Source organism: Leuciscus leuciscus (genome assembly GCF_965113295.1).
Source record: "Leuciscus leuciscus genome assembly, chromosome: 13".
NCBI classification, from domain to species: Eukaryota; Metazoa; Chordata; class Actinopteri; order Cypriniformes; family Leuciscidae; genus Leuciscus; species Leuciscus leuciscus.
In genome coordinates, this window is record NC_138737.1 from 11,776,985 (window position 1) to 11,803,333 (window position 26,349).

Sequence of the window (26,349 nt, forward strand, 5' to 3'; positions counted from 1 at the left end):
CTGAGGTTTGTATGTGACAGACATAAAAGTCTGTGAAAACCAAATCTCAATGAAAATGTAAGAAATGGATTTAATACAGATGAAATGAAACATTGCATATTATTTGTACACAATGCATGTTTTTATTCAGCATTTCAAATCCATTTCAACTGGTCTACATACAATTCGGAGGGCAAAAACTACATCACAGGCACATGACGGTACAGCATGTTACTGAGTAGCATGTGAAAATCAACATTAAAAAAAGTCCCAAAAAAAAGTGTGACTGCATTTCCAAAGTGAATCTACAGTTATTGCAAATGTAGCAACACAGCAAAATTTGAACATTAAAAAAAGTAAAAAGCTTACCATCAAAAGCAAAACAGCATTTTCATCTTTCACATAATATTGTACCAAATATATGATTACAAAGTTAGTGTCTCTGCAGAGAGACTTTAAGAATAATTCTAGTTTTCATAGAATCTTGCTTATATATTTTTCCTTACCAAATGTATTACCTTTAACAAAACAATTCCTAAAATAAAAAAATAACATGAATCTTGAGATTATGACAAATAAAGATATAGCACCATACTGTAGCACCACAGATTAGCCACCAGTCCTTGAATGGATGCCATCTCCTCAAGATCTGCTCTTCAAATCAAACATTCGACATGCGCTGCCAGGACCCAGGACAGGGAGAAGGTCTGTTATGGCTCTCTAAAGGTGGTTGATACTAGTAAGTTTAGACAAAGTTGAAATGTTGATATTTGGAAGGGAATCCAATCAATCAACACATATTATGACAACACAAGTTAAAAAAATAACTTTGAATAGTTCACCTACAAATGAAAAATTCTGTCATTTAATCACCATTATGCTGTTCTAAACCTTTATGAAACAACATGTTTTATTTTTGTGAGGAACAGACCCAAATAGAAATTGCGAAAAAATATTACTTCCACCCTAATTCTTCCCCTTTACTCTCAAACCTCATTTGCATGTGCGCATACTCAAGCGCCAGACTGTCACTTCAAACAATGACTCATATTTTGGTATATTACTCACACAAACCTATTGTATGGCTATAGAGGAACTGGAATATAATTGTAGTACTTTTATAAAACTTTATAATGCTTTTTGTAAAACGTTTAACTGTGTGAATCACCCACCACTTTCACTGTATGGAATAAAGCAGCTTGGACATTCTGCTAAATATCTAATTTTGTGTCCCACAGAAAGAAAAAAAAAGGATTTGAACAACATAAGAGCAAGTAGATTATGGCAGAACCCAAACTACTGTTTAACAATCTCAAAGGTAAGAGTATGAACTTTTGGGAATGGTCCTGACCTGATAAAATGAAGCAGATGTCACCACAGTTAATGCACAGAGACTTGTGGTGCATTAAGAGTACAGTACATTATCTTGGGTAAAAAGTGTCTGAGAATAACTATGCGGTATGACCACCACATGGTTCAACAACAGCTTCCATTGGCCTCTTTAACTGCTATTACATGGAAGCTAAACTGACCTCTCGTTTCCCTCGGTTTGCTAAACAGTTCATTGTTCATCCAGGTTTGACTGACGCACGGTATCTTATTAATAATTAGCGTAAACATTATGGGACCGGATGGCAAGAAAATGGCACAGCACCTGCAAATAGCCACAAGGCCGTCAGATTAAACGATACAGTATACAGCACCAACCACACCAAATGAGAGCTTATGTTATCTGAGTGATCTGAATTGTCTCTAAAGGGCCGTTCACACGGGCAGCTAAATTTAATTGTTGAATGTCAACAAGTCACTGCTAGTAAATGTTCCTACCTGCAGCATCCATCTGTATAATGAGGTGCTAAGGTGCTGCCATTTTAGTGAATTTTCGGCAAAACTTCACGGGCAGAAAAAGGTCATTCTATATTGTCAAGCACAGCTCACATTCAAGCCAAGCAGCGTTCTGTTGGTCAACGCAGAAAATTTTCTGTTAGTCAATTTGAACCCGAGATCTGCATGGGGAAATCTTTCGTCCTCACGCAAAATTCCTGATCACAGGGATATCTATTGAAATGACTGGAATATTGGAATATGTCTCCGAATATTCGCAAAACAGCGGTTAATGTGAACGCACCTTTACTCATGTCGCTTTAAATCAACATGAGCGTTGGTTGCTCTGTAAATTGCTGTAAGTGTGAAGGCCCTTAAAGGGATAGTTCACCTAAAATTTTAAATACATCATTTACTCACCCTCATATTGTTCCAAACCAGCATGACTTTCTTTTTTTCTGTGATTTCTATTTTATTTTATAGATAATAGTTTTTTTTTTTTTTTTTTTTACTATTAATTGAAAGTCAATGGGGTCTTAACCTCCCCATACAGGTTTGGAGCAACATGAGGGTGAGTAAATAATGACGGAATATTCCATTTTGGGTGAATTATGCCTTTAAAGATGCACTCAATATTTTGTTTTCCTAATTTTTTTTAACACAAGCAAAATAAAAAGTTTTTTAAAAAAATATGTTTAACATCCCACCTAATAAAAGGCGTTTTATTTTACATGGAGTGGGTCTCTCATGGGGGCAGCCATGTTGAGATCACATGACAAGCTGAATACTACTCATTTTAACTTTTGCTTGTGGTAATAATACTACTGAAATAATACTGATAACTATTGTGCATGATGATTCACCCACAACACTAGGTGTCAGTATAAGTCCAAGACTATCAGCACTACACAAACAAACAAAAAAATACTGAGTGCACCTTTGAGACTATGATAAAGACGATTGGTCTATAAATGCTTATTTTATCACATTACAATAATAGACGACTATTATTCACTGAGAACTAGCAGTACAAGTGTTACAGTCCACACAAACACTTCTCTGTATGATAAGTAATGGCCGAAAGCACCACGTGGAAGAGCAAAAGAAACACTGACAGATGTCTTCTGGGCAGACTGGTATTCACAGCAGCAGTGCCAAAGCATCTGGTCGGAGGGAGAGAAAGAGAGCAGCACAGACATTCTCTCTCTCTCTCTTTCTTTACACGTCTCTCTCTCGCTCTCATTTCTTCCAGGCTTTCTCCCACAATGATGTCAGTTTGCCAGTGGTTAACAGCACTCCTCCAGTGGAATGCTGAGCATGGGCGGTTTTGGCCATGCAAGAAGATGAGGGAGGAGAAAATGAGGGCGAGAGAGAAAGAGAGAGACATAGAGAGTGAGAGAGAGAGAGGGAGGTCAGTGTCCTTGGCAGGTTTTGCAGCACATCTGTCTGAAGTATGCACGGCTGCAAAACTTGAACCTGAGCACCAGGGGGCAGTATGCCACTGTGTTCACATCTTTACACTCTGCAGGACAGAAAAAGTACAGTCAGTCACATGCACATTAAAAAGAAATGCAATATGCATCCCAGTTTCTTCCAGCATGTAACAAATTTCCACAAGTACTTCGTGGTGTATAGTTTTAGGGACCATGTCTCAATTTGCATTTAACTGTGTTAAAGTATGTAGAGTTCTGCAGGAATGGGTTTTGAGTTAGCATTTTAGCACTTCCATTTCCAAATGAGGTCTCTAGTGGTAACACAAGCTCAAGATATTTTCACATTTTAGTCTTTGACATTAAATACACCAGTAATACCTGTGTAGCCAACCTAAAGACTTTGTCGCAAGACTAGAGACTTTTTAGACCCCTTTAGCGACTTTTTTTCAAAAAACATTTAGCAACAAATCTAGATACTTTTTTTGGATTGCTGGTTAACATGTTGTCGCATGACGTCAACTAGTTACATTTAGTGACTTTTCGGGCAGGTTTTAGCTTCTTATCATTAAAATAGATTTTTTTTTAAGCTTTTACTTGTCCTAAAAATGACAGTTGCTAACAAGTGGCTAAAATGGACTAGAGGTTGCCTGGGAAATTAAACGCACCGCGCTTGAACAGGTAAGCTCATCTAGTCACTAGTCAGCTTTTATTGTGTTTATAATTGTACTCTTGGAAACTATTCAAACTCAAACTTTCAGAGAAAATGTTTTTGAATAAAGACTGAAGGTTAATGGTAGTAATTCGTTTGTAGTCTACGTTTATATTTTTCCCTCTGGCCATTGTATTTGGGCTTCGAAAATCAGACGTTGTGTTCATTTGTGAAGATCGTGATTAACAAAATGTTTAAGAATCATAAACTTTTGTTGGTCACAGAGCTTATTTTCTGCAATAATCCAAAAATCTGTGGAAAATTCCTTGGGTTTTTGTTGAGGGAACCAGGGTGATGCTAACTTCTGGGTTGGCCTACGAAAATATGTCATCACTGCAGCACTGCAGTAAGACAGTATATCAGTTTTGGGACATACTACTATCCTAATATTGCGTCAGCATAGTTGTTAAGGCTAAAAGAGCAGTAGATTGTGGGACATTTTTGCCCAAAAAACTTCAGCATACTTTGATTTGTAACATGCTATTATTACATTTATACATAGACCAGATGGTATGCAAATTGAGTCCTCTAACCTTCAGGGTTATCTGTAGGGCCACTGTGGTCACACTTGCTCTTGCACTGCTGCATGAAGGCGGGACGATGTGTCTCAGGGCACTCGTTGGATGGCTGGCCAGTGTGTGTCAGACACTGCACTAAACGAATCTCCTGACCCATACCGCACCTAGCTGAGCACTAGAACACACACAGACACACACATCAAAAAGGACATGGAACATGTATAAGAAAAAAAAATTGGAAAGTTTACATGGATTTTCACATATATGTCTTTTAACATTTTTAAACTCGATTCAGTGCATGTTTTCACCTGCTGGGAAGACAAAAAAATAAATGATATAACAAAATTAAGAATCATGTATAAGGTTGGAAGTCTTCGTTTTTGTAACATTTCTATTTATTTGAATGAATGAATGAATGAATGAAATATATATAAAATGTAAATGTTAAATATTTTTTCCCTTGTGCACTAAACATTAGATTGATGTTTTTATTTGCTGGGTCTCACTATTATATTTTTGTCATTCACAGCTATTCAAGACATAATCTAATTTAGCTTAAACATTAACACTTATGTCAGATGTTTTAAGTGTTTGTGATAAATGTGTTTGTGTCACAAAGTGACAATCTCACTGTTTTGAATTAAAGAGGTGATGAACTGAGAAATCAAAATTTCCTTGAGCTTTTGACATATAAGAGATCATCATACTATAATAATATCCTGTAAGTTTCAGAACTGAAAACTACCTTGTTAGTCCAATAAAAGCTTTTATAGACATCAGGCTCAGCAAACGACTCGTTTTTCAAAGTGGGGAACTATGACGTCAAAGAGGATAAAACACCGCCTCCACAAAAGAAGATCAACGCCTACTTCAACATGGTCTGTTTAGTCCCGCCCACCGATTCGCCCAAACATGCTAAATAACATAGGACGACATGATAATTGCTAAACCGGATCGAGCTACTTCCAAGCAATAAACATGCTGTTTACTAAATATTGTGCAGTGCCTGTTTGTGGAAGAAGACAGTCTGCATAAGCTTCCTTCGGATTCCAGCATGGTTAAACTTTATTAAATCAGTCAATCACAATTTCCCGACACGGATCTGCCAGCAACATGTAAGTAACCATGTGTATTCTAATGCCTGATCTGTGATCAGTGATTTCTGTGTAATTATTCAAGTTCAGATATTTCTCTTAAAATCGTTCAATACTGTTTATGCATCAGTGACTAAACGATCAACTTCACATAATTTCTCGTAGAAATAATATTTTTTAAACTGAATGCGATCAAAGAACGATCCCTTTCCAATCGCCCAAGCTGTCAATCAAACAGCACAGCGCGAGCCGCGAGAGCTTATCTGGACACTTACCAAACTCGTGATGAAATAATGACACTGTCACACTACACAACGAAGCGTAAGATGTGTATTCACATCGTGTTTGCATTGTGATTTGGTGTAAGCATTTGTGAGAGTGCAAAACTTGCGTTGCAATGATAAGATCTTTATTCACGCGATCAACAGACTGTCTGTCATCTGCTCAGTCAGTGCTCATCATGCTGCAACCTTTCATGTGATGGAATAGATTTAAATATAATGCTTTAAACGATACTTTTCACGATTTGTTAATCTCGATAGCTGTAATAGTAAAAACGTAGTAAAAGTTTTCGAGAGAGTTCATGTAATACTAGCTATTTCATATGCAAGCATGTCAGCCAATCACAGCAGTGGGCGTTTGCACTGCAGTCTCACAGCAGACACGCCCCTTAAAACAGAGCGTTCAAATCTGAGGCTGAAATCAGGCTTGGAAAAATGCCTTTTATTTATAAATTATGACAATTTTTGATGTAAAAATCATACTAACATTATAAGGGCACCCCAGGCAACATTATAAAATAATAAAACAATCCAGTTCATGACCCCTTTAAATCTCACCTCTGCCCAGGGTCCCGTAACCCACTGAGGTGGTGGGCAACGTTGTATGTTGCAGCGCACCCTGGTGGTCGGACGGCTTTGTTTCGTGCACTCTGACTCGGCCAATGTTTCACCATTCTCTCCACTTCTACATAAAATCACCCTGTACCTATAACCAGGACCACAGCTAGGAGTACACTGTAAAAGAAAAATCACAACAGATTAAGAGAGACCTTCCCAAATAACAGTTAACCAAAAATAGATGTTCTTCTACTGTACCTCAGACCAGTCCAGGGCATGCCATTCTGGTGGGCAGCTGTGGTTGTTGCAAGGCTCGGTGATGGAAGGCCGAGGTGGGGTGCATGCCACGTCATCCAGGACTTTCTCCTCTGTAGCCGAGATCTTCCTCTTACACAGCACTTCCCGTGTGCGCACACCTCTGTTACAGCTCCGACTGCATTCTGACCAGTCTCCTGCCCACCACCTGACAGAAACACAAATACCAACAGATATCAGGGAATGATGGCACCACATTGATCAGGCATACCGAAGATGTTATGTGAAGTCTTGTGCATGTACAGTGGAGTTTAGAAATCTAAAATAAAGATAAAAAAGTTATAATTTTTTATAATATATATTTTTCAATGTTGTACATTTGCTAATTAGTATAATTTTTATGATTTTTTTCATTTATAAAAAAATTTATAAAAAAATGTCCAATTCAAAATAATGATACATTACAAATTACAAACTTTCTGATTGATATATATATGAAGAGTTCAGATGCAAAAACCTCTAAATGCCATCTGAAATTTTCTTATAGAATGATCATTTTTATCAAGCTCGTATATTTAAATTCAATAATTTCACTTAAATGGCAATGAAGATTACCTATTAATTGTCATTTAAGTGAAATTACTGAACTTAAATAACAAGCTTGATAAAAAAATTATCATTCTATAAGAGAATTTCAGATGGCATTTAGAGGCTTTTGCATCTGAACTCTTCATATATATATATATATACATCTTCGGTATGCCTGATCAATGTGGTGCCATCATTCCCTATATATATATATATATATATAAATCAAAAAGTTTGTAATTTGTAATGTATCATTATTTTGTATTGAAAAACATTAAAAAAAATACATTATAAATGAAAAAAAAAACATTAAAATTATACTAATTAGGTTGGTACAACAGTGACTGGCAAATTGGTGGTATTTTTATAATATCTGGAAAAAATAAGGACACATTAGGACTTACTACAAATCTGATGTGGCCATATGCATCCCTGACCATGTCTAAATGTGGTTTGCATGATTGAATTACCATATGTTCCCATAAGCATGCCATTTACACCTGTATTTAGCACAGTGCATATGTGTTTGGTTCACTCAGGATAGATGTTAATGCCACACACAAACACATACAGAACACCCACATTGGAGGGCAGGGCTCCAAGTTGCATGGTCTTTTCTTGTCTTTGGGCTTGTTCTTCTTGTCACAGAAATGGTTGTAAACCACAGAGAGGTCAGCTTGTTTCTTGCACACTACCTGCTGGACTTGAACCCCTGTGACACAGAGAAAAGTCTTTGCTGTGTAAATCACACTAGATTATCACAATCCCTAATCATACAAACATAAAGCTTTGATGTCAGTGCTGTTTCATTCTTGTCTTTGTGTAAACACAGTCCCTGTGAAGTTATTACGGTTTTGATCCGTTGTGGTTATGGCTCTGTTCCAAAATCTAGCGAGCTGCCTTGCTGCTTACCGCCTAAACAGACATCTGCCATCTAAGGCAGCATCCTAACTGAAATGGAACCATATACTGTAAGTGGCTGGTTTTATAAGGCCACTAAATTTGTGACAAACATTACAAATCTGGCATGATACCAAAAAGCTGATAATTAATTATATTTTTGGGGCAATAGCAGATAAAAGGCTAATTCTATATTCAGTAATTCTATACAAAAATATTAATTCTATACTTTCTTTGTATATACTACCATTCAGAAGTTCAGATCTTTTATTCAGCAAGGATTAATTTAAATTTATCAAAAACAAATCAGCATATTAGAATGATTTGTGAATGATTTGACATGAAGACTTATTGAAGACAGTATTGAAGCTGAAAATTCAGCTTTGCCATCACAGGAATAAATTACATTTTAAAGTGCCCCTATTATTCTATTTTAAAGTTTCCTAATGTTGTTTTGGAGACTCCTATGACAGGTTTACATGCATCAAAGGTCAAAAAACGGTTTAATTTTCTCATAATATACATTTGCATATCACCACATTTTCAATGATTCTCAAACAACTCGTCAGATGAATCAGTCTTTCTAAATCCCTCCTTTCCGCGAGCTACTTTGCTCTGATTGGCCAGACAGCTCAGTCTTTTGTGACTGGTTTACCGCATACAGCGCGCGCGAGGAAAACAAAAACGTCCATTGCCATAAAAACGTCAACTATGCGTGTCCTGAGGCTTCCTACACCGTAAACTAAACACAGTAACGAACAATGACGTTGATTTTTAACATATCAATGCGAGCGCGAGTCCGATGATGAAACATTGGAAGAATTAATTCAACCCGAACCTCCGTCGCAAGGACGACTCGAGCAGGACGTTTCTCAGTAATTCACTACTCAGTTTGAGGTACATTATGAGATGTTGCAACTGTAATTCCTCACCATCAGCATGAACAAGTGCATGTCCATCAACAAACTTATAGGCCTATAATAACAGTGCATACGTTAGCCAAGCTCTAGCGTGAATGACTGATGTAACATAAACGTGGGTAAAACAAATCTTGCTCCATGCTTCATCTTTTCTCAAAGTAGTGAGAACGACAGACGATCTGCATTAATAGACACAGTTTTAGGTAATAGTGGCCCACAACTGATCAGCAGAAGTATTTCAATAAGACAGTAATTATTACTGTCTTATTGAAATACTTCTGCTGATCAGTTGTGGGCCACTATTACTAATAATGTGAGTTAGACAGAAGCAGGAGACCTACACAATTTTGAACACCATCTTTCAAGAGCGAGCGGTTTGCGAATCCTGGATTGAACTACGAGATTTGAGAAGCTGAAGTCGGTGAAATAAAGGGAACACAGCAAAAGTTTAGGATTATACTGCTGTGGTATCGTGGGAAAGATTAATTTTAACCACTGATACTTCACATGCTCGTCCTTGGGCAGTGAAAAAAAACTGGCTTTACCTTCACATTGTAGAGCACAGCGTCTTCTCGACATGATGCTTTCCAGCATCCACAGGAATCAGCTACTGGTTTGAGGGCGTTCAAGTTTTCCCTGGTGTCTGCTCGCGCAATATGCTAATGTTTCGTCTTGACGTCACAACGAAACGGCTTATGCCTCGTTTGTAAAACGATTCATTTAATTGATTCAGAGTCGACTCGTACTTTTGAAAGACAGTAACTTTATATACGGTGCACTTTCAGATTTAAAACTTTGCAGGATGTTTTCATTTACTTGGAGCTATGTTACACACTACATAAAAGGTCATTTTCAAAAATCCATAATAGGGGCCCTTTAAACTATATTAAAATAGGAAATTGTAGAAATATTTCACAATATTACTGTTTTACTATATTTTGATCAAATAAATCAAAAAATCTCCCCCAACTTTTGAATGATGCATATAACCTGAAAAAAAGTAAATAAAGTTAATTTAGATATCACATTATAATGTACAGTACAGTATGAAAAATAGATATTCATTTTGAAATATGCTAAAGACTACTAACAGAGTTAAATATTAACTTTGAGTGTTACATGATGGCAAAGGTAATCTAGAAGTAAAAATAAGAGAAATGAGCATGCATAATATCTAATATCGCCAGACATATATTCAGTGTGTGGAGCAATTTCTATGCATTTCTAACACTGGCTGATAACTGATATAATACCGATATACTGTGCATCCATATTTTTTATCAAAACTTCACAGATGTATTGTGGGATTGCCTTTTCCATTACAGCTGTTAACGAACAACCATCATGATGCCTTAAAGCGATTCTGGAACAGATTCCATGTTTTCGACAGCAAATTAGTTCTGAGCCACAGCTAATAGTTTCTTATCAGCAAGATAAATACGGGTCATTAACTGTGCATGAATACAAGAATAAAATTGGAAAGAGCTTGAGCATAGGAAGTGACATCAAAGCTGTTGTTTTTGGTGTATACAGTCCATGTAAGTGTTTTTTCCCAGGCTTTCAAACTGTTCACACACATCCTAACAGGCAGACATGGGAAATTTGCATTGTTTATGTGAACTGTGTTGGACAGCTTGATTTTCTTGTGCATTTAGCAATCATTGTGAATGCGTACACCATTTAAATTCAGTTTCTTTGAGGAAAACCTTTAAATGCCACTTTCATGTGTGAATAATTTTCTTATGTGTGTAAGTTAAGAGACAATTCAACCATAACAGACAGAAAACTGTTACCTCCTGCACACAACGCAGAGCAGCGGGACCAGGATGTATAATGCCAGGCATAAACGCTCAGTGGATCTCTGTTGACAGGTGGGTTAAAACGGTAATGGATCCCAGGATTCTCCTCACGGACCAAAACCTGCAACATACCACACAAGTGGCCTTCAACTCTTTGATTTCAAACGTTCAGCATTTTAATGAAGCTGGATAGTTCGTAATGAAATTAAATAAATAATAATTGTTTTATAACAGGTTTCGCAAAAAACTCCCCATCTTCCATTGCTAGAATAAACAGATATTCCTGAGCCAAACCCACGTTATGGTTTCTGTATCGGGCTGATCTGAATGCTAAAAAAAAACAAGCAATGTTTTGACAGCACATTGTTTAAATTTCTCAGGGCAATAAATCTACAAATGGCTTACTTATTGTTCTCTCAGCATATTAAACCGGGACAGGAGTAAGTACTTATGAAAAAAATTACACATTTCAGCTTGAAATAACATTTACACCGAAAATTACACTTAGCAAATACATTGCAGCTGTCTAAATTCTGAGGCATCTGTACCAACACAAGCAGTGCACAAATATCCTGCTTGAACAGACCACCCAGCATCTCTGCATTACCATGACGATCAGGGTCATGTTGGTGGGTCCAAGTGCTTCCAGGGTCTCCGGTTCATTGGTGGGTCGGCGATAGTGGAAGGTGGTTCCTGCGATGTCAAAGCGTCGTGGAGTGTCGATGGTCAGCTTGCCGTTGATGAAGTACTGATCCCCCTTGCTCTTCAACACTGTGGTAATCATGGAAAGGGTTAATAATTAACAGGCCTCAATACAGAGCAGACTCTTCAACGTGGAAAAAAAGACAAATTAACTGTTAATTTACAGGCTTTTCATGCTCTGACTAACCCCAGGGTTTACTTTGAACCCTTGGTTAAATAAAGTTTGACACTTATAAAAAGGAAGTTGGAACTGTTAAGTCTGGCACCACAATTTGGTGATAATGCCACAAAGCTTCACTAACCAAAGTATAAAATACTTTGTTGTTTTAGCAACAGGCATCTAATTAAACTCATGAAGCCTCTAAGGGTTATGGGAAAAATATGAAACGGAAGGGAAAGTAGGAAAGAAACTTTGAGTTTGCTCACAAAAGCATTTAAATATGATGGAAGATTGTTTCTGACATGGAATAAAAAAATAAATAACTTTTTTTCTAAGAATAGTGTGATATAAAGTCACAAAAGTCAGAATTGTGAGATATAAACTTGCAATTGTGAGGAAAAAAAGTATTTTTTCCCTCAGAATTGGACTTTAAAACTAGCAATTGCGAGATTATCTCACAATTCTGAGAGAAGTAGACAGAATTGCGAGGTATAAACTCAATTCTGACATAACTTGCAATTGCGACTACATATAACGCAATTGAAAAAAAGTCTGAATTGTGAGATAAAAAGTCGCAATTCTCTTTAAAAAATGTTTTTATTCCGTGGCGGAAAACAAGCTTCCATAGCTTTTCCTCCCAATTAATACTATTACATCACCAGTTTTGCGTTCCACTTTGTGAGCAAACTCAAAACTGATTGAAATAATATGAGATGGGAGGAAAAACTATATTTCTATGCTTTTGCAAAGCAAATGTTTTGTGAGCGAATGCAATAATCTCATAAATACACAAATATTAACCAAAGGTTCACAAAAGCACATTTGTAAAATCTGGAAACCTGACTACTCAAGATTAATTACTAGCCCAGGGTGAAGTATGAATGAACAGTGGAAAACATTGAACAAGATAACACTGGGTAAATGACCATGGGTTAACAATTAAAAAATTTGAAAAGGCACAAGTAATCTTAGCTGAGCCATGAGGCACAATAAAGCCCTCTCAGATCTATGCTTGCAATTCAGCGGGGAAGCTCTTTACAGAATCTACTAACTCCAACAGTTTATTAGCTCCTCTGAGAGGCTCATATTTGAGTAAAACCATGAAAAATATTGTCTCACCCAAGTAATTGTTAGAGACGTTGAGCTCTTGGATGTGTATGAATACAGATCCTTTGGGGATTCTGACCACCTCCTCATAACCTAAGAGAAAGTGGACACATATACGCACGGACACACACACACACACACACAAACACAAACTTATTCATAGCAAGAGAACAATACAGTTAGTGGTGCTTCACTGAGAGTGACTGTGATGGGATATGCAGAGGTTTGAGATTCCGAATGAATTCCTGGGCAACGTCTCTCAGTTCTGCTGCCCAACACACGTGTTTAAGGCCAGATTCCACCACAAGCTTGCAAACAACTTCAGCCTCTGACAAATGAGTAAAAAAAGAAAAGAGCCAAACAAATTTTTCCATACAGTCCTGCCACCGACATAGATTTTGTTGTCAAGAGTCAGGAGGCAATGTGGTGAAGACTGTGCAACAACATAATAAATCATCAACTAAGAATGGAATTCCTAACGAATTTATAGATTCTGGTTCTGATTCATATAAATGATTTTGTTTCCCTAAATATTTAATTAGAGATTCTTATACTACTTTTGAGGAAGAAATATAAATAAGAAAAGCAATTCTTCTTGCATTTATTGCTCTCAATATTCAGTTGCCAAATGATGAAATATATATATATATATATTTTTATAATTTTTTATATTAATACATAAAATAATATATATTATACTGTATATTTTAATGAGGCGGCTAAAATACATTTTTTTGATTTTTTTTTTACTATATGTCTTGGAGTATCACAATAATATCGTATCGTGAGTTCAGTATCTTTATATGTATTGAATCGTGACATGAGGGTATCGTCACACCCCTAATATATATGCATGCATATTCAAGAACTGCTTTACAGAATCAAAAGTTCTGAAAACCTTTTAAATAAATGGAACTGGTTCTGAATAATAATATACTAGAGTACTCATATCCACACACACATATACAATAGAGAGAGAGAAGCAGGCAGACAAGAGCCACTAGTAATCATTTGTGTGGTTTTGGTCACACAATGACTGGAAGCTTCTCTTTTATTGACCACATTTTAAATAAACTGTTTCTTTGTGTCTAAATTGTGTTTGTACCCTCAAGAACCCTGAACTCACAAATGCAGCCAGAGCCAAGAATAGCCCATCATCTCAGCCTCGGCTAGCCACTGCGGTCAATGTTTTCCCGCTGCCCGCCCAGGGAGTGGCCCACTACAGTTCCTGCAGCTGAGAATAACCTTCAGTCCAGCACAGAGCCAGCAGCCTGCCATTCAACACACCACCCACACCAAACCGGCTCACATTCAAACCTCTGCTATCTTCTAAAACAGCATCGCAACCCATCCACAGAATTTCAGTGTTATATACCTGTTCATTAGACCAGTTTTGATGGCTGGTTGTGACATCATGTTATGGTAATGATTTAGGTCATGAATAGTAATAAGGTTGAGCAGATGTGGCTAGATAACCCATTGTACCATGTATTAATATTCAAGTATTTTCATATTTTAAAATGTAATTTATACCTGTAACGACAAAGCTGAATTTTCAGCATTCTTACTCCAGTCTTCAGTGTCACATGATACTTCAGATATCATCCTAATATACTTATTTGGTGTTCACATTTGTTATTTCTACAGTATACCAATTTTGAAAATGCTGCTTAATATTTTTGTGGAAACCAAGATACAGTTTTTTTCAGATCACTCCCGTTTCTCACTAAACCCTCATCCTGACTGAAGAGTGTCTGTTTCAGAACAGACTATAGGAAGGAATTTTGCATGGCTCAGATCCTGTATCCCAGTGTTTATGACTTGGGCCTTGCATGTGAACAGGTAATTATGAAACGCCTTTTCAGAACGGCTGGAGTCCCTGAGCACCCCTCAACATCAAGGCAGCTGTCCAACACATATCTGACGTTAAGCACGATGTTCACTTACACACATTGTTTGAGTTTCCATAAAGGGATTTTAAAACACATTCTCTAAACACATCTAAAGTCTGAAGAGGGCCATCGACAGAAATTTAGTGCCCCTTTACTGTTTATCACTCTTTGTTCCTTAACTTTTTTAAGAATAAAATGTCAAAATGAATATGGCCTGGTGGAGAATGTACACTGATATATGTTGATATTGCGTTATGTTGATATGTGTGTGGACAGAAAACAGTACCAGTAATGACTTTTACATTGTTACAAAATAATTATATTTCAACTTTCTATTTATCATAGAATGCTGAATACAATGCATCACGGTTTCCACAAAAATATTAAGCAGCACGAGTGTTTTCAACATTGATAATAATAAGAAATGTTTCTTAAGCACCAAATCAGCATCTATAGAATAATTTCTACAGAATGACACTGTAGACTGGAGTAATGATGCTGAAAATTCAGCTTTGCCATCACAGAAATTATATTTATATTTATATATTTATATAATTATATTTATATTTCACAAACTTACTGTTCTTAATGCAGCCTTAGTGAGCATAAGAGACTTCTTTCAAAAACATTTTTTTTAATGTTTCCAAACTTTTGACAGGTACAGTGGTTATCTTATTTCTTGCATTTTGTTTTCATATTCTCTTATTTCTATGTATTTTATCCTTAGCCTGCAGATTTCATTTCTCTCATGCCTACTGTACTTTGTAAACACTGTTTTAAAAGGTGCTATAAAAATAACATTTTACTTGTCGTTTACTGTAAACTCATTCAGTTTTGCACTCTACCATTAAACTGCTTTTGGCCTCCATCTCCATCCTTCCTTTTCTTTTATAGTGAGCTGATTTTCATTTAGTTCTTGACATGCTCAATGAATACTCGCGTCTGTTCAGTGTCAGAACATGGCGCAAAGCGATCAGATTATTTTTTAAAGAGAGGGTGGAGGGTGGTTTGAAACATTAAAACAACATGCAACACATTTGTGGATTTTTTTATAGTGAAATACATTAAATAAATTATACTAGAAGAACTGCAAAACCTTTCCCACTTTTTCACACCATTTACTATGATCCCATCTCAAAGTGCAAGTTCATTTTTAACATTTTCCAGCTCATGACATCAATAGCTAATTGAGAAGCGTGTTTACTGACAACTCTCTGGACGCAGGCTGAGAAAGTGCTAACTGGAGAACAGGAAAGAAGAATTATCAGGGGTTTTAAAGAGGTTGGTGTGGGCCACTGAAGGAAGGAGCAACAGTCTCCCTTATGTCCTGGACAATCCAGTTCAATTGGACTTCTGGGTTAGATCCAGGCCTCAAAATACTCCCCCAGACACCAGAGGAACTTGCCAAGGCTGCTCCCAGTACCTCAAAGCATGTCACACACACATTTCTGAGGTTTAGGGGGGGGGCTACTCAATTCAGGCACCAGGCTTGTGTTACTTCAGTTAATAAGACAAATAGCAGTCTCACATGTGCATTTGCAAGCTTCACTTAACCATTAACAGAAAAATATATATATTATCCATCTTCTAAAAGATACTAAGGGGAAATTTACTGACAATAAGTTTGTGCCTCTTTATCGCATTGTATATTTGCACATGATTTTCGCATTGCTTTAGACCCTGAAAATCAAGCAATGGCACGAATGCTGCTACAAAAATTAATGCTAATTAATTTCTGCTCTCATGATCACTAGAAAATGTACACAAACATCCCTTTTAGGGGCCGTTCACACGGCACCGCTTTCAACTAAAAACGGAAAACTTTTCATCCGTTTTGACCATTCATTTATAAGACAAGGGCGTTTTGAAGGCCTGAAAACTCAAACATTTGAAAACGATACCGTTATCAAGAATTTGTGAAAATGGTGACTGCATGCGTATTACATGTTCAGTCTATAGGTGCGTAGTGTTTCTTTAAAAAGTGAATACTAGTGGATTTGTGTGAATAGGGACTGTTTTGACAACGTTGTCACCTGTACACAAAAAACTAAAAAGAAACAACTTTGTGTAAACGTACCCTTAAATAACCCTTTCTATAGGCGGGAAATGTGATGTATTGAAATCAACATGAACTGCTGTTCACAACTCATTTAATTTCCATAACGTGACATATTTCTAAATGATGCAAAGAGAAAATGTGCTTAGAGTGTGCAGTTATAGTATTACCAACGTTTCGGCACAAAAAGTAGCCTTTGTCAAGGTATAACAGAAAAATGTATGAAAAAAAAAAATGTAGGGCGGAACTTGATTTTTATTCATCAGGAAATGATAATGAATGAGTTTACGAAGACAACGCCTAAATAGCTTTTGAATGTTGATTCATGTGATCTATAGTGACGTCAGCAGAAAAGCAAAGTTGTTTCAGAGTAAAGCAAGTTTTTATTTCTGTGGATTTACAGTTGGTGTTAAAATATGATTCCCTAATGTTAAACTAAATCATCAATGATGGAATTGAGCCCAGAAATAAATGATTTTAGCTCTATTCAAGGCTGAGGAACAATATTTTAGCACCCAACTCTGTGCTGAATTGAGCTTTAGTTTAACATAAGGTGATCATATTTTAACACCAGCTGTAAATCCACAGCAATAGATACTCTACCTCTGTCAATAGAAAAGCTGTTTTTACTGAATCTATCCCATCGAGGGCTTATATTTTAACACCTAAAACATTATTTCACAAGACTGTTTGTCTGAAACGAAATTGTCTGTGGAAACTTTTCAACAACCAGGTCCTCAGTGAGAGAAATGGTATTTCAGCAATGCTTCTTTTGCACATATTGTTACATATCGTTCCAGTTCAAACTGAAGTGCACACACTCTGTACCTCCTTCAGACAAGGAGTCATTGAAGACCCCCTCGATGACCTGGCAGCTGCTCCCATCTCCTCCACAAGTACGGCAGCGATCTTCCCGAACATCCGAGCCAAGAATCCGGTCACAGCCCACATGCTGCATACAGAAACATACACATATTTACAGATTAAGGCAAAAGTCACAATGAAGAAAAAGAATGTAAAATTTGAAGATATTATACTATATAATGTACTGTGCATTTGTGTCATTGTCTGTGCAAATTTAAATGAAGCAATATTAAAATGCATGCTGTGTATTAAGCTGATCCCATGTAAAGTAGTTCAGTTTGCTGATTTTCAACCCCGATATACTGTGATTGCAGTATCTAAATTGAATCTTTCCATTCAAAGTCTTCTAAAAATACTGTTAGTGCATTAATATTTTCAGTTTTACCATCCCCACAATGCATTGCTTTGCATTGATAGCAAGTTACCTGTCTCAGCTTCAATTTACTGTAAGTTATTAGTCATATCTTATTTGCAAAACTGCAAATGCAGAACAAAACATTCAAATAAGTATAAAACATTCTTTGTTATCAGAGTAATGAGGCATATCTCTATACAAATTAACACATTTGTAAAACTATTTTCCATGCTCTATTTAATAAATGATGCTTGGTATAAAAATGATCAACTTTACATTACTTACAGACAAACAGTGTATCAGGAAAAGGGTCAAATAAAACATTAGGGATAGCATTGACGAAGTCATGTGCTCTGCAAAAATATTTCTTGCTCGAACTGAAAATGGCAGAACAACCAGAAGCTGTGATATAACTGATAAAGAGTTAAAATTTCAAAATAAAAGTATTTTTTTCCCCCAAAGTTTTCCCTCATATTTTAGTAAACAGTAATTAGCACTATGACTCCAGACTAGGGATGTTAACGATTAATCGACGATCGATTAATTGTCGATAATACATTTAATCGATAAAACTTATCGATCATCGATTAAGCAGGTTCATGCACGTGCGTGCTGTTCAACCGCAAAACATGTATTGAATAGCGAGCAAGCCGGAGTTATGTTTGGGACCATTTTACACCTTCATCATGACTATAAGTTTGCGTGTGCATTCGCAGCCTTTTGTTTTGTGCAAATGTAAGTTGTAATGTTGTGTTTATTTTGTGTAGGCCTATCTATATCTGATTTATCTCGTATAGGATGCATTTGGTTAAGAATTAATGTATTAAAGCTTACGGTGATCCTCTTCAGTTTCAGCGCACGCAGCTCAAACGGCAATGCCCGACTAATAATGACTATTGGACTGTCATATTACATAACATTATAAAGAGAACAATATTGTAATAAAATATTGTGAATTATTTGGGTTTAGTTGCCATAGTCACGTTGCTCCAGAAATAGCGCGTCCACAACATGAGTCATTTTGAATGGCACGTAACTTAGTTCAAGTTCACTTGTGCATTCGCTTCATTTTGTGCAGATATCATTTGTAATATTGTTTATTTTGTTAATGCACGGTTAATAATAACTATGATTAGGACTGTCATATTAGGCTACATAACATGAGAACACTGTTTTATTAAATCGTTGCGAATTCATTGGGTTTAGTTGCCATTTTCAGCACGTTTTTCCAGGAAGAGCACGTCCACAACAGTCACATATTCCAAGCACGCATCTGAGGCGTTGGTGACACTTTTCATTAGTCGTTATATTTGATTATTAAATAATTAATTTAATTAAATAATCAACCACATTGAAACATTTTACAATCCTACTAGCCCTTTATTTAGATTAAAAACCATTCTCATTCATTTGGTGAGGAACATAGCGTTTTGTGCAGTATTTGCACACCCTGTCATGCTGTTGGCCATAAGCAGCAGACTCATAATGCAGTGTTACGGCTAACGATTAATCGATTAATTGATCGTTAATTTAAACGACGATCGATCATGGGAAATTGTTAAAATTGACATCCCTACTCCAGACCCCATGAAATCGCCAATGACAAGGGGCAGAAATTCAGCTTTTCACCGAGAACCAATTTTAGTCTTTTCCTACTTTTATGATTTTATTGTGCTTTTGTATTCTTTTTGAAATTTGAAAGCTTGAGTTTCCATTCACTGTAATTGCATAGAAAAAGACCAGTAAAAAGACCTTTAATATTTCTTCTTTTCTATAACACAGAAGAAATTAAGTCATAGGCTCGGATGATTGTAACAAATTTAACTAATCGCACGTGTTAACACGTTACTTTTGACAACCATAATACATTGATGTATAATCTTGAGAGCATTCCCAGAACTTGAGAGATCACAATCCATTTAAATTGACATTGTGCAAAGCCAAGCAAGTTTCTCCAGAGGGGCCAAATCTGCACAAAAACAGGCCATTGATGAAGAAACCGAAGAGTCTCTGCTGTCAGGATCTAAAAGGTAACACAAAATGAACTCAGTAACCAGCAGACCAGAAACTGCTTGATACTTTCCAAATCCAGGCCTGTGCAACTTCACAAAAATCCCACTAAAGCTCCAAAGACTTTTGTTGACCTGGCCTAGATTCCATAACCTGCAAATGTGTGACCTATTTTCTCAAACCAACAATGGTAAGTCAGTGGCCGCTCAGAGAAGGCAGGGCATGTCCTGTGCTGGACCCAACAGAGCCGAGCTTCGAGACACGTGGTTCCACGGGCTCTTTTAATGCCTTGTGCTTCAAAGCTCTTGCTTTCATAATCAAACCCTTATTGTTTGGAAGCTAAGCCACCATGAGGTTGCAAACACTACTTTGATTTCTCCCCCTGCCGTTCTCCGGTTTTTATATGCACCATAAATAAGAAAGCCGAGAGAATGAGTGAGGAAAGGAGATGGAGGAAGAGAGGAAAGAGAGGAGGAAAGGAAAGAAATGGAGAAATGGTGAGAGTTGATGAAGGGGAGGGTGGGAGAAGTCGCTGTGATCATGTTCAGCTGCGTGCGCTGAGGACAGATGGATCTGGGGGGGGGGGGGGGGGGGGGGTCACTGAGTTCTTGCAGCATTTAGGGCAGAGCAGAACAGGGCTGGACTGAACTGAACTGTTGATAAAAACAACCACAGGTCTGGACAACAGCGCAAAGATAAACCAGCCAAACTCAATCCAAAGTAGCGCATTCAGCCTGTCCTGTGCAGTACAACAAAATGAAACACTAAATAAAATACACTACAGTTGGATTTACGAAACATGCTAATAAACAGCATTTTAAGGCTGTTTTCACACTTTGTTTGATCCAAACCGGAATTCAATTTCACCTCTCTCATCCCGCTGGGCTATTTTCACATTCTACTTTTGAATAAGAAGGGTAATCATCAAAGTGAGTACCACCATGAGTACTAGCGGCATTTTTTTGTTTACCACAGTAACTAGCTAACAACTCCGAAGAGAATATGCCAACATTAATTGTTATATTCATGTTTTTGATGCTTTAAATTTTCTACCAAAACATTATAAGGAATGACACTAGCGTTTAGCTGTCACAGACGTATTACCAAAGGTCATGAAATCTGAGACAAGCTATGATAAATGCATTACACTACAATGTGAGTACTATACTAAGAGCATAAATGAGGCAATAGATGCAAATTCAGGGCACAAAAAGAAGCATTTTTCTTTCCTGCTGGGCAGTTGGGCCAGTCATTTTGGCAGGTGCTGCCACAAAAATAATGATTTATTTATTTATGAAAACTTAAAGGATTAGTCCCCCCAATTAAAATTATACCATTAATTACTCTATTACCCTCATGTCGTTCCAAACCCATAAGGCTTTTGTTCATCTTCAGAACACAAATGAAGATCTTTTTAATAAAATCGGAGAGATTTCTGTCCCTCCATTGACAGCCTACGCAACTATTACTTTCAAGCCCCAGAAAGGTAGTAAAGACATCATTAAAGTAATCCATGTGACCAGGCGCGTCGTTAGAAGCCCCGGATGTTTTTTTTATAGCCCCGGATCTCAAAAAATTTAATTTATTGATAATTATTATTAGGCAAAGTGGCAAGCAGCACGAGTCCACGAGCCGTGAGAGCAGGGCGTGGACAGTAGCGCGAGTGTTAATGAGTCACCTGAATTCAAGTTCAAGCACCGGTTTCAAGTTTCTCACGGATGAACTTCGGGGGCGCGCGCGCCGCACCGGTTTAAAAAAAATAACGCAGTCAGCACCGCCGCACAGTCTTCAGTCACACCAGATGTTGTCAGGCTATATGTCAGTAAAACTCAGAAAAACGAACTTACTTACGTCGTGCCAGCCGTTTGCTCGCAGCTCAATCACGCGCAAATGCGGCGCCCTGTATCACGCAAAATAAACTAGCTTGTAACGTCGTGTTCTGTCGTCAATTAAGTATTGAAATAACCAAAGGGGAGATTAAAGCTGCGTCAAAACTCTATGTCGGGGCTTTTGTATTCCTTTGTAGGCTACATAAATGTTACACATTTTGGCGTAGCCCTACTCAATTTTCATTATTAATATTCTAACATTTTATCAATATTGCAAAGTCATCAAAACTGACTAAATATTTTGTGACCAAAAATTTGAAAAATAGGCCTACATCTAGCCTAAATGATCGTTCGTGACATTCTTTTAACTATAAGCAACCCAATTTGTCTAGATCTGTATTATTTCCTTTGTATAATGTGCTTAAATATTGCTGCGCAGTTGTGTGATTTAGTCTGCTTGATTAACATTATTACAATGTATTCCTATTTAACTCTGATATGTAGCCTATATATAAGGTCCTCGAATGTGTTCGAATATTTCACCAGCATCAGCCTTTTCAGTTTCTATCACTCCGCTTGTCTGTGTTTGCACAACTTGCATCATTAGGCCAGTAATGGTGACAAGTGACTGTCTTTATGAGTGAACAATTGAAATTTAATTGAACTGATTTAATAGTGCCAAAAACATTGATTAACTCAAGAAAGAAACAAGTTGCTGAAACCAATCTTTAATGCTAAAAAGTTTACATCTATGCAAAATAATCCTTGAAAGATTTCTCATTTAAGGCCATTCCTGTTTGGAATATGTGGTTGTGTATTGTCAACAATAAGCAGAAACATTCTGCATTTCCATTTTATAGTGTGGATCATTCATTTCAACATTTATCCTCATTCTCATGTTTAAGAATCTGTTATCTGCTTGACAAATAATTTAAGCTACTGCCGACTGACATGCTTTTAAAGCTATTGTTATCAAAAAATGTTGGCCTTCAAACACCTTAAAATGCACATATGTAGGTCTGAGAAATCAAAATGTTCTCGGGGGAGCATGCCCCCGAACCCCCCTAACTACCTCACATTTAAATGTGTGTCTGTGTGGTAGTATGGCCTGGTGTGGCTACAGTGCCAGGACTGAATTTTTTAACCAGTCTGCCCCCCTGCATATAGGCCTAAAATATACATTATTCTCTGTATCGAATCATGTTATCTTGTTACCCACCCTAGCCCCTGACGTTTCGGGCTCAGCCCCTGATGTTTTTAAAACCTAGAAACGGCCCTGCATGTGACTCCAGTGATTTGTCCTCAGTTTTATGAAGTGATGCGAGTGCTTTGTTTGCGCAAAAAAAACAAACATTTACCACTTTATTAAAAAATATTAACCTCCAAAGTGCGTTCATTGTTGTGTGAATGCGCGTTGGAGATTATTATAGTAGTAGTAGTAGTAGTAATAGTAGTAGTAGTAAAGAACAATGAAAATATAAATAAATTGATCATTCTTTTGGTTATCTGTCAAAATTATTATTATTGTTAATAATTATTTTATAAAATATTTTTCCTTTATAATTTACAGGAAATTATACAGCTATAATGTGACTGGGAAACAATGGCATGAGGCAAAAAATTACTGATTGGTTTGTAGTTTTCAACACATTCTTACTGATACTTTTAAGACTGTTTAAGACTACTTTTAAGTCACTTTTGCAAATTTGACTAAATCATATCTATGTTAGTCAGCTAACTGGCTAAAATTCTCTCACATCAGCCTTAGGACAGCAGACTGTGCTTGTTGTTGAGCCTGGAGTTATATTCTGTAAAATCACTTTCCCTCCTACCAAACGATACTGAACTCTGCTGTCTAATAAGCTGTAGCGTTAAAGCATCCTTAATAGATAGAACAAAATGTGACGTGGCATCAATGGAGTCTTAGAGCTCTATGGATTCTCCATATCACTACAATAATGTGCTGATAGATTGGTGGATTTATGTGTCAATCACTAAAAGAGGGAGTTTTTCTCTTCTGTTGTCTCTCGCTTTGGCAGAAATTCAAAGCCATCCAAAAACGACAATTGTAAAAGCATATCATACGAACCCTGCCATCTGAAAACTCTGATATGTATGCTTGAAGAAGAGTGTGTGTTACTGTCTCACCTTACACTCGCCATTAACACAAACGTCCAGAGAGTCGTCCCTGCAGGGTGTGCCGTCCACCACAGCTGGAGCGCGCTCAGTGTAGAAGTTATAGCCCTCTGCCAGGCAGTTCAGCGAGCATGACTTCACCCCACCTGCAGCCAAAACGTGCAAAACATCACACCTCAATGATCATGAGCCATTTAACATGTTACATACTTATACACTAGACTACATCCCAAAGACTAGCTATGCTAATGATGCAGAAACCTCAGCTTAAACTGACCGATGTATCCTTCCTCATGAGCATCACAGGACGTCATAAATTCTACAAAGCTCTTATGTAAGAAAACATTGTTACATGCGGTACACAATGTGAGACAAACTAATGCTAACGCCATTACGCTCTTGTTGCTTGTATAGAACTGACTCCTCATGTGTTATGCATTGTTAACTTTACACAACGGCAAAACAAACCTAAAAACAAACTGCTGGCAAATTCGCTCCTCGGTTTAATGTGCTTCTAACAATGGGGACACATGAACGGCGTATTTCATGAAGCCAAACGGAGATTTATAACTATACTAACTCTGCGGGACGGCCGCCAGAACTCTGTAGAGTTCCATGGCTGCATGTGGTATTTTAATGAGCTTGTGGGGTTTATGTAAGTTAGTTTATTCTTCCACTGCTGTCACATCCTTGAGTAGCAGAAAGGGGGTCCGGGGCACATTTTAGATGATTTGCTTAAGATAAAGCAGCTGAAACGCACATACAACACACTGGCTTTATTCCCCAGTCTCCTCTGTAATGGCCCTACAAATTTGAGAAACAGTAAATAAAGCATTTTGGAGGGGAAAACAACCTCTCTCAGCACATTCCCTGAGAGACAAAGAAGAAATCACACAACTCATCTGACGGACAAGGAAGAAAGAGAGAGGAGACACAGGCTGTGTCTCAAAGCTGATGTTATAGTTCCATGGAAGCCTGTTTCCTTGGGAGGTACATGATCATTCAAAAGTTTGGGAAGTCTTTTAGGCTCCCCAAGGCTGCATTTATTTGATTAAAAATACAGTAAAAACAGTTATATTGTGAAATATTATTACAATTTAAAATAACTGTTCTCCACTTTAACAATTTAAAATGTTATTTATTTCTGTGATGGTAAAGCTGAATTTTCAGCAGCCATTACTTTCATCTTCAGTGTCACGTGATCCTTCAGAAATCATTCTAATATGCTGATTCGCTGCTCAAGAAACATTTCTTATCATTAATGTTTAAAATAGTTATGCTGCTTAATATTTTTGTGGAAACCAATTATTGAATAGAAAGTTCAAAATAACATTTATTTGAAACAGAAATCATTTGTCACATTATATATGTCTTTACTATAACTTTTAATCAATTAAAAAAACATACTGACCTCAAACTTTTTAACAGATGTGTACCCTCACTAGTTCACTAGTCAATTTCTTAGGTCAGCTGGTATATGTAGATTGTATTTATTTTGTTTATCTATTAGATTTTTCTTCCAGACATATATTTTTTTAATCTTGATATTTTGAGCATGCTAATAGCTAATCATTTTCACAGTAAAAAAAAACTTTCTAAAAAGCTGCATTTTTAGGACGCTACTTCCAGTCAACAATAATTATGTTAATTATATGTACGCTGCATTCTCTTCCATAACTCTATCCAGCTGTTTTTGGAAGCAAGGACGCATCTTATATAAACGCCCCCTAAGGGACTGTTCGTTTTTTATTTAAGGGGCCACCGGAGGAGTTTTGAGATCTGTTGTCAAAAAAGACATGACCCTCCCTTCGCCAGCAATACATTTTTCTATGACCCTCCAAAATGATTGTGAAAAAAGGCATGACCCTCCCCGATAATTTATTGATTAGCCTACTTCTGTACTGCGCTTGGCAAAGATGTTCAGATAGCCATTGTTTGTTTGTTTTTTAAAACCATAAACTCTTGCTTTCTCATCTTACTAGGGCTGTAACGATAGACCAAACCTATGATTCGGTTCGTATCACGATTTTTGATTTTAGATTTGAAAAAAATCATGTTTTTGGTGCTGATGCGGTGTGACTCGTTCAACATGTGGGTGGCGCTGCCAACAAAGCATCTAAAAGCTGTCACAAAGAACCGGCTAAAGTAATTATTATGAATATGTCAAATATAGCAAGGAGACATTTTAATTGTTTATTAATAAACACGTGTTTTCTGTGTCGACTGCAAAGATGAAGTTGACGATGCGTCGCGATCTTCTCAGAACGCGCCAGAGAGAAATGCATATTTCATAAGCAGAAAGCAGTCTGTTTTCCTTCATTTTGAATTGTTCTGTTTAAAAGTAGACATTTCAAGCTTTCTATATATTTCTCAGGTCTGT

The 26,349-nt window shown here is 37.0% G+C and overlaps 1 protein-coding gene across 2 annotated transcripts in view; it reads right to left on the bottom strand.

The window, feature by feature from the left end:
* Positions 1 to 99: 99 nt before the first annotated feature.
* Positions 100 to 26,349, bottom strand: part of adamts10 (ADAM metallopeptidase with thrombospondin type 1 motif, 10) — a 64,068-nt gene continuing 37,818 nt past the window's right edge. For both annotated transcript variants that reach the window (XM_082187576.1, XM_082187577.1), the window contains 10 exons: positions 23,982 to 24,115; positions 17,604 to 17,727; positions 12,840 to 12,920; positions 11,466 to 11,629; positions 10,853 to 10,979; positions 7,822 to 7,951; positions 6,655 to 6,859; positions 6,397 to 6,573; positions 4,479 to 4,638; positions 100 to 3,325 (listed from right to left, as the gene is read on the bottom strand). In XM_082187576.1, coding sequence (XP_082043702.1) covers positions 3,216 to 3,325; positions 4,479 to 4,638; positions 6,397 to 6,573; positions 6,655 to 6,859; positions 7,822 to 7,951; positions 10,853 to 10,979; positions 11,466 to 11,629; positions 12,840 to 12,920; positions 17,604 to 17,727; positions 23,982 to 24,115 — 1,412 coding nt within the window. In that variant the 3' untranslated portion in view covers positions 100 to 3,215. The remainder of the gene's footprint in view (positions 3,326 to 4,478; positions 4,639 to 6,396; positions 6,574 to 6,654; positions 6,860 to 7,821; positions 7,952 to 10,852; positions 10,980 to 11,465; positions 11,630 to 12,839; positions 12,921 to 17,603; positions 17,728 to 23,981; positions 24,116 to 26,349) is intronic.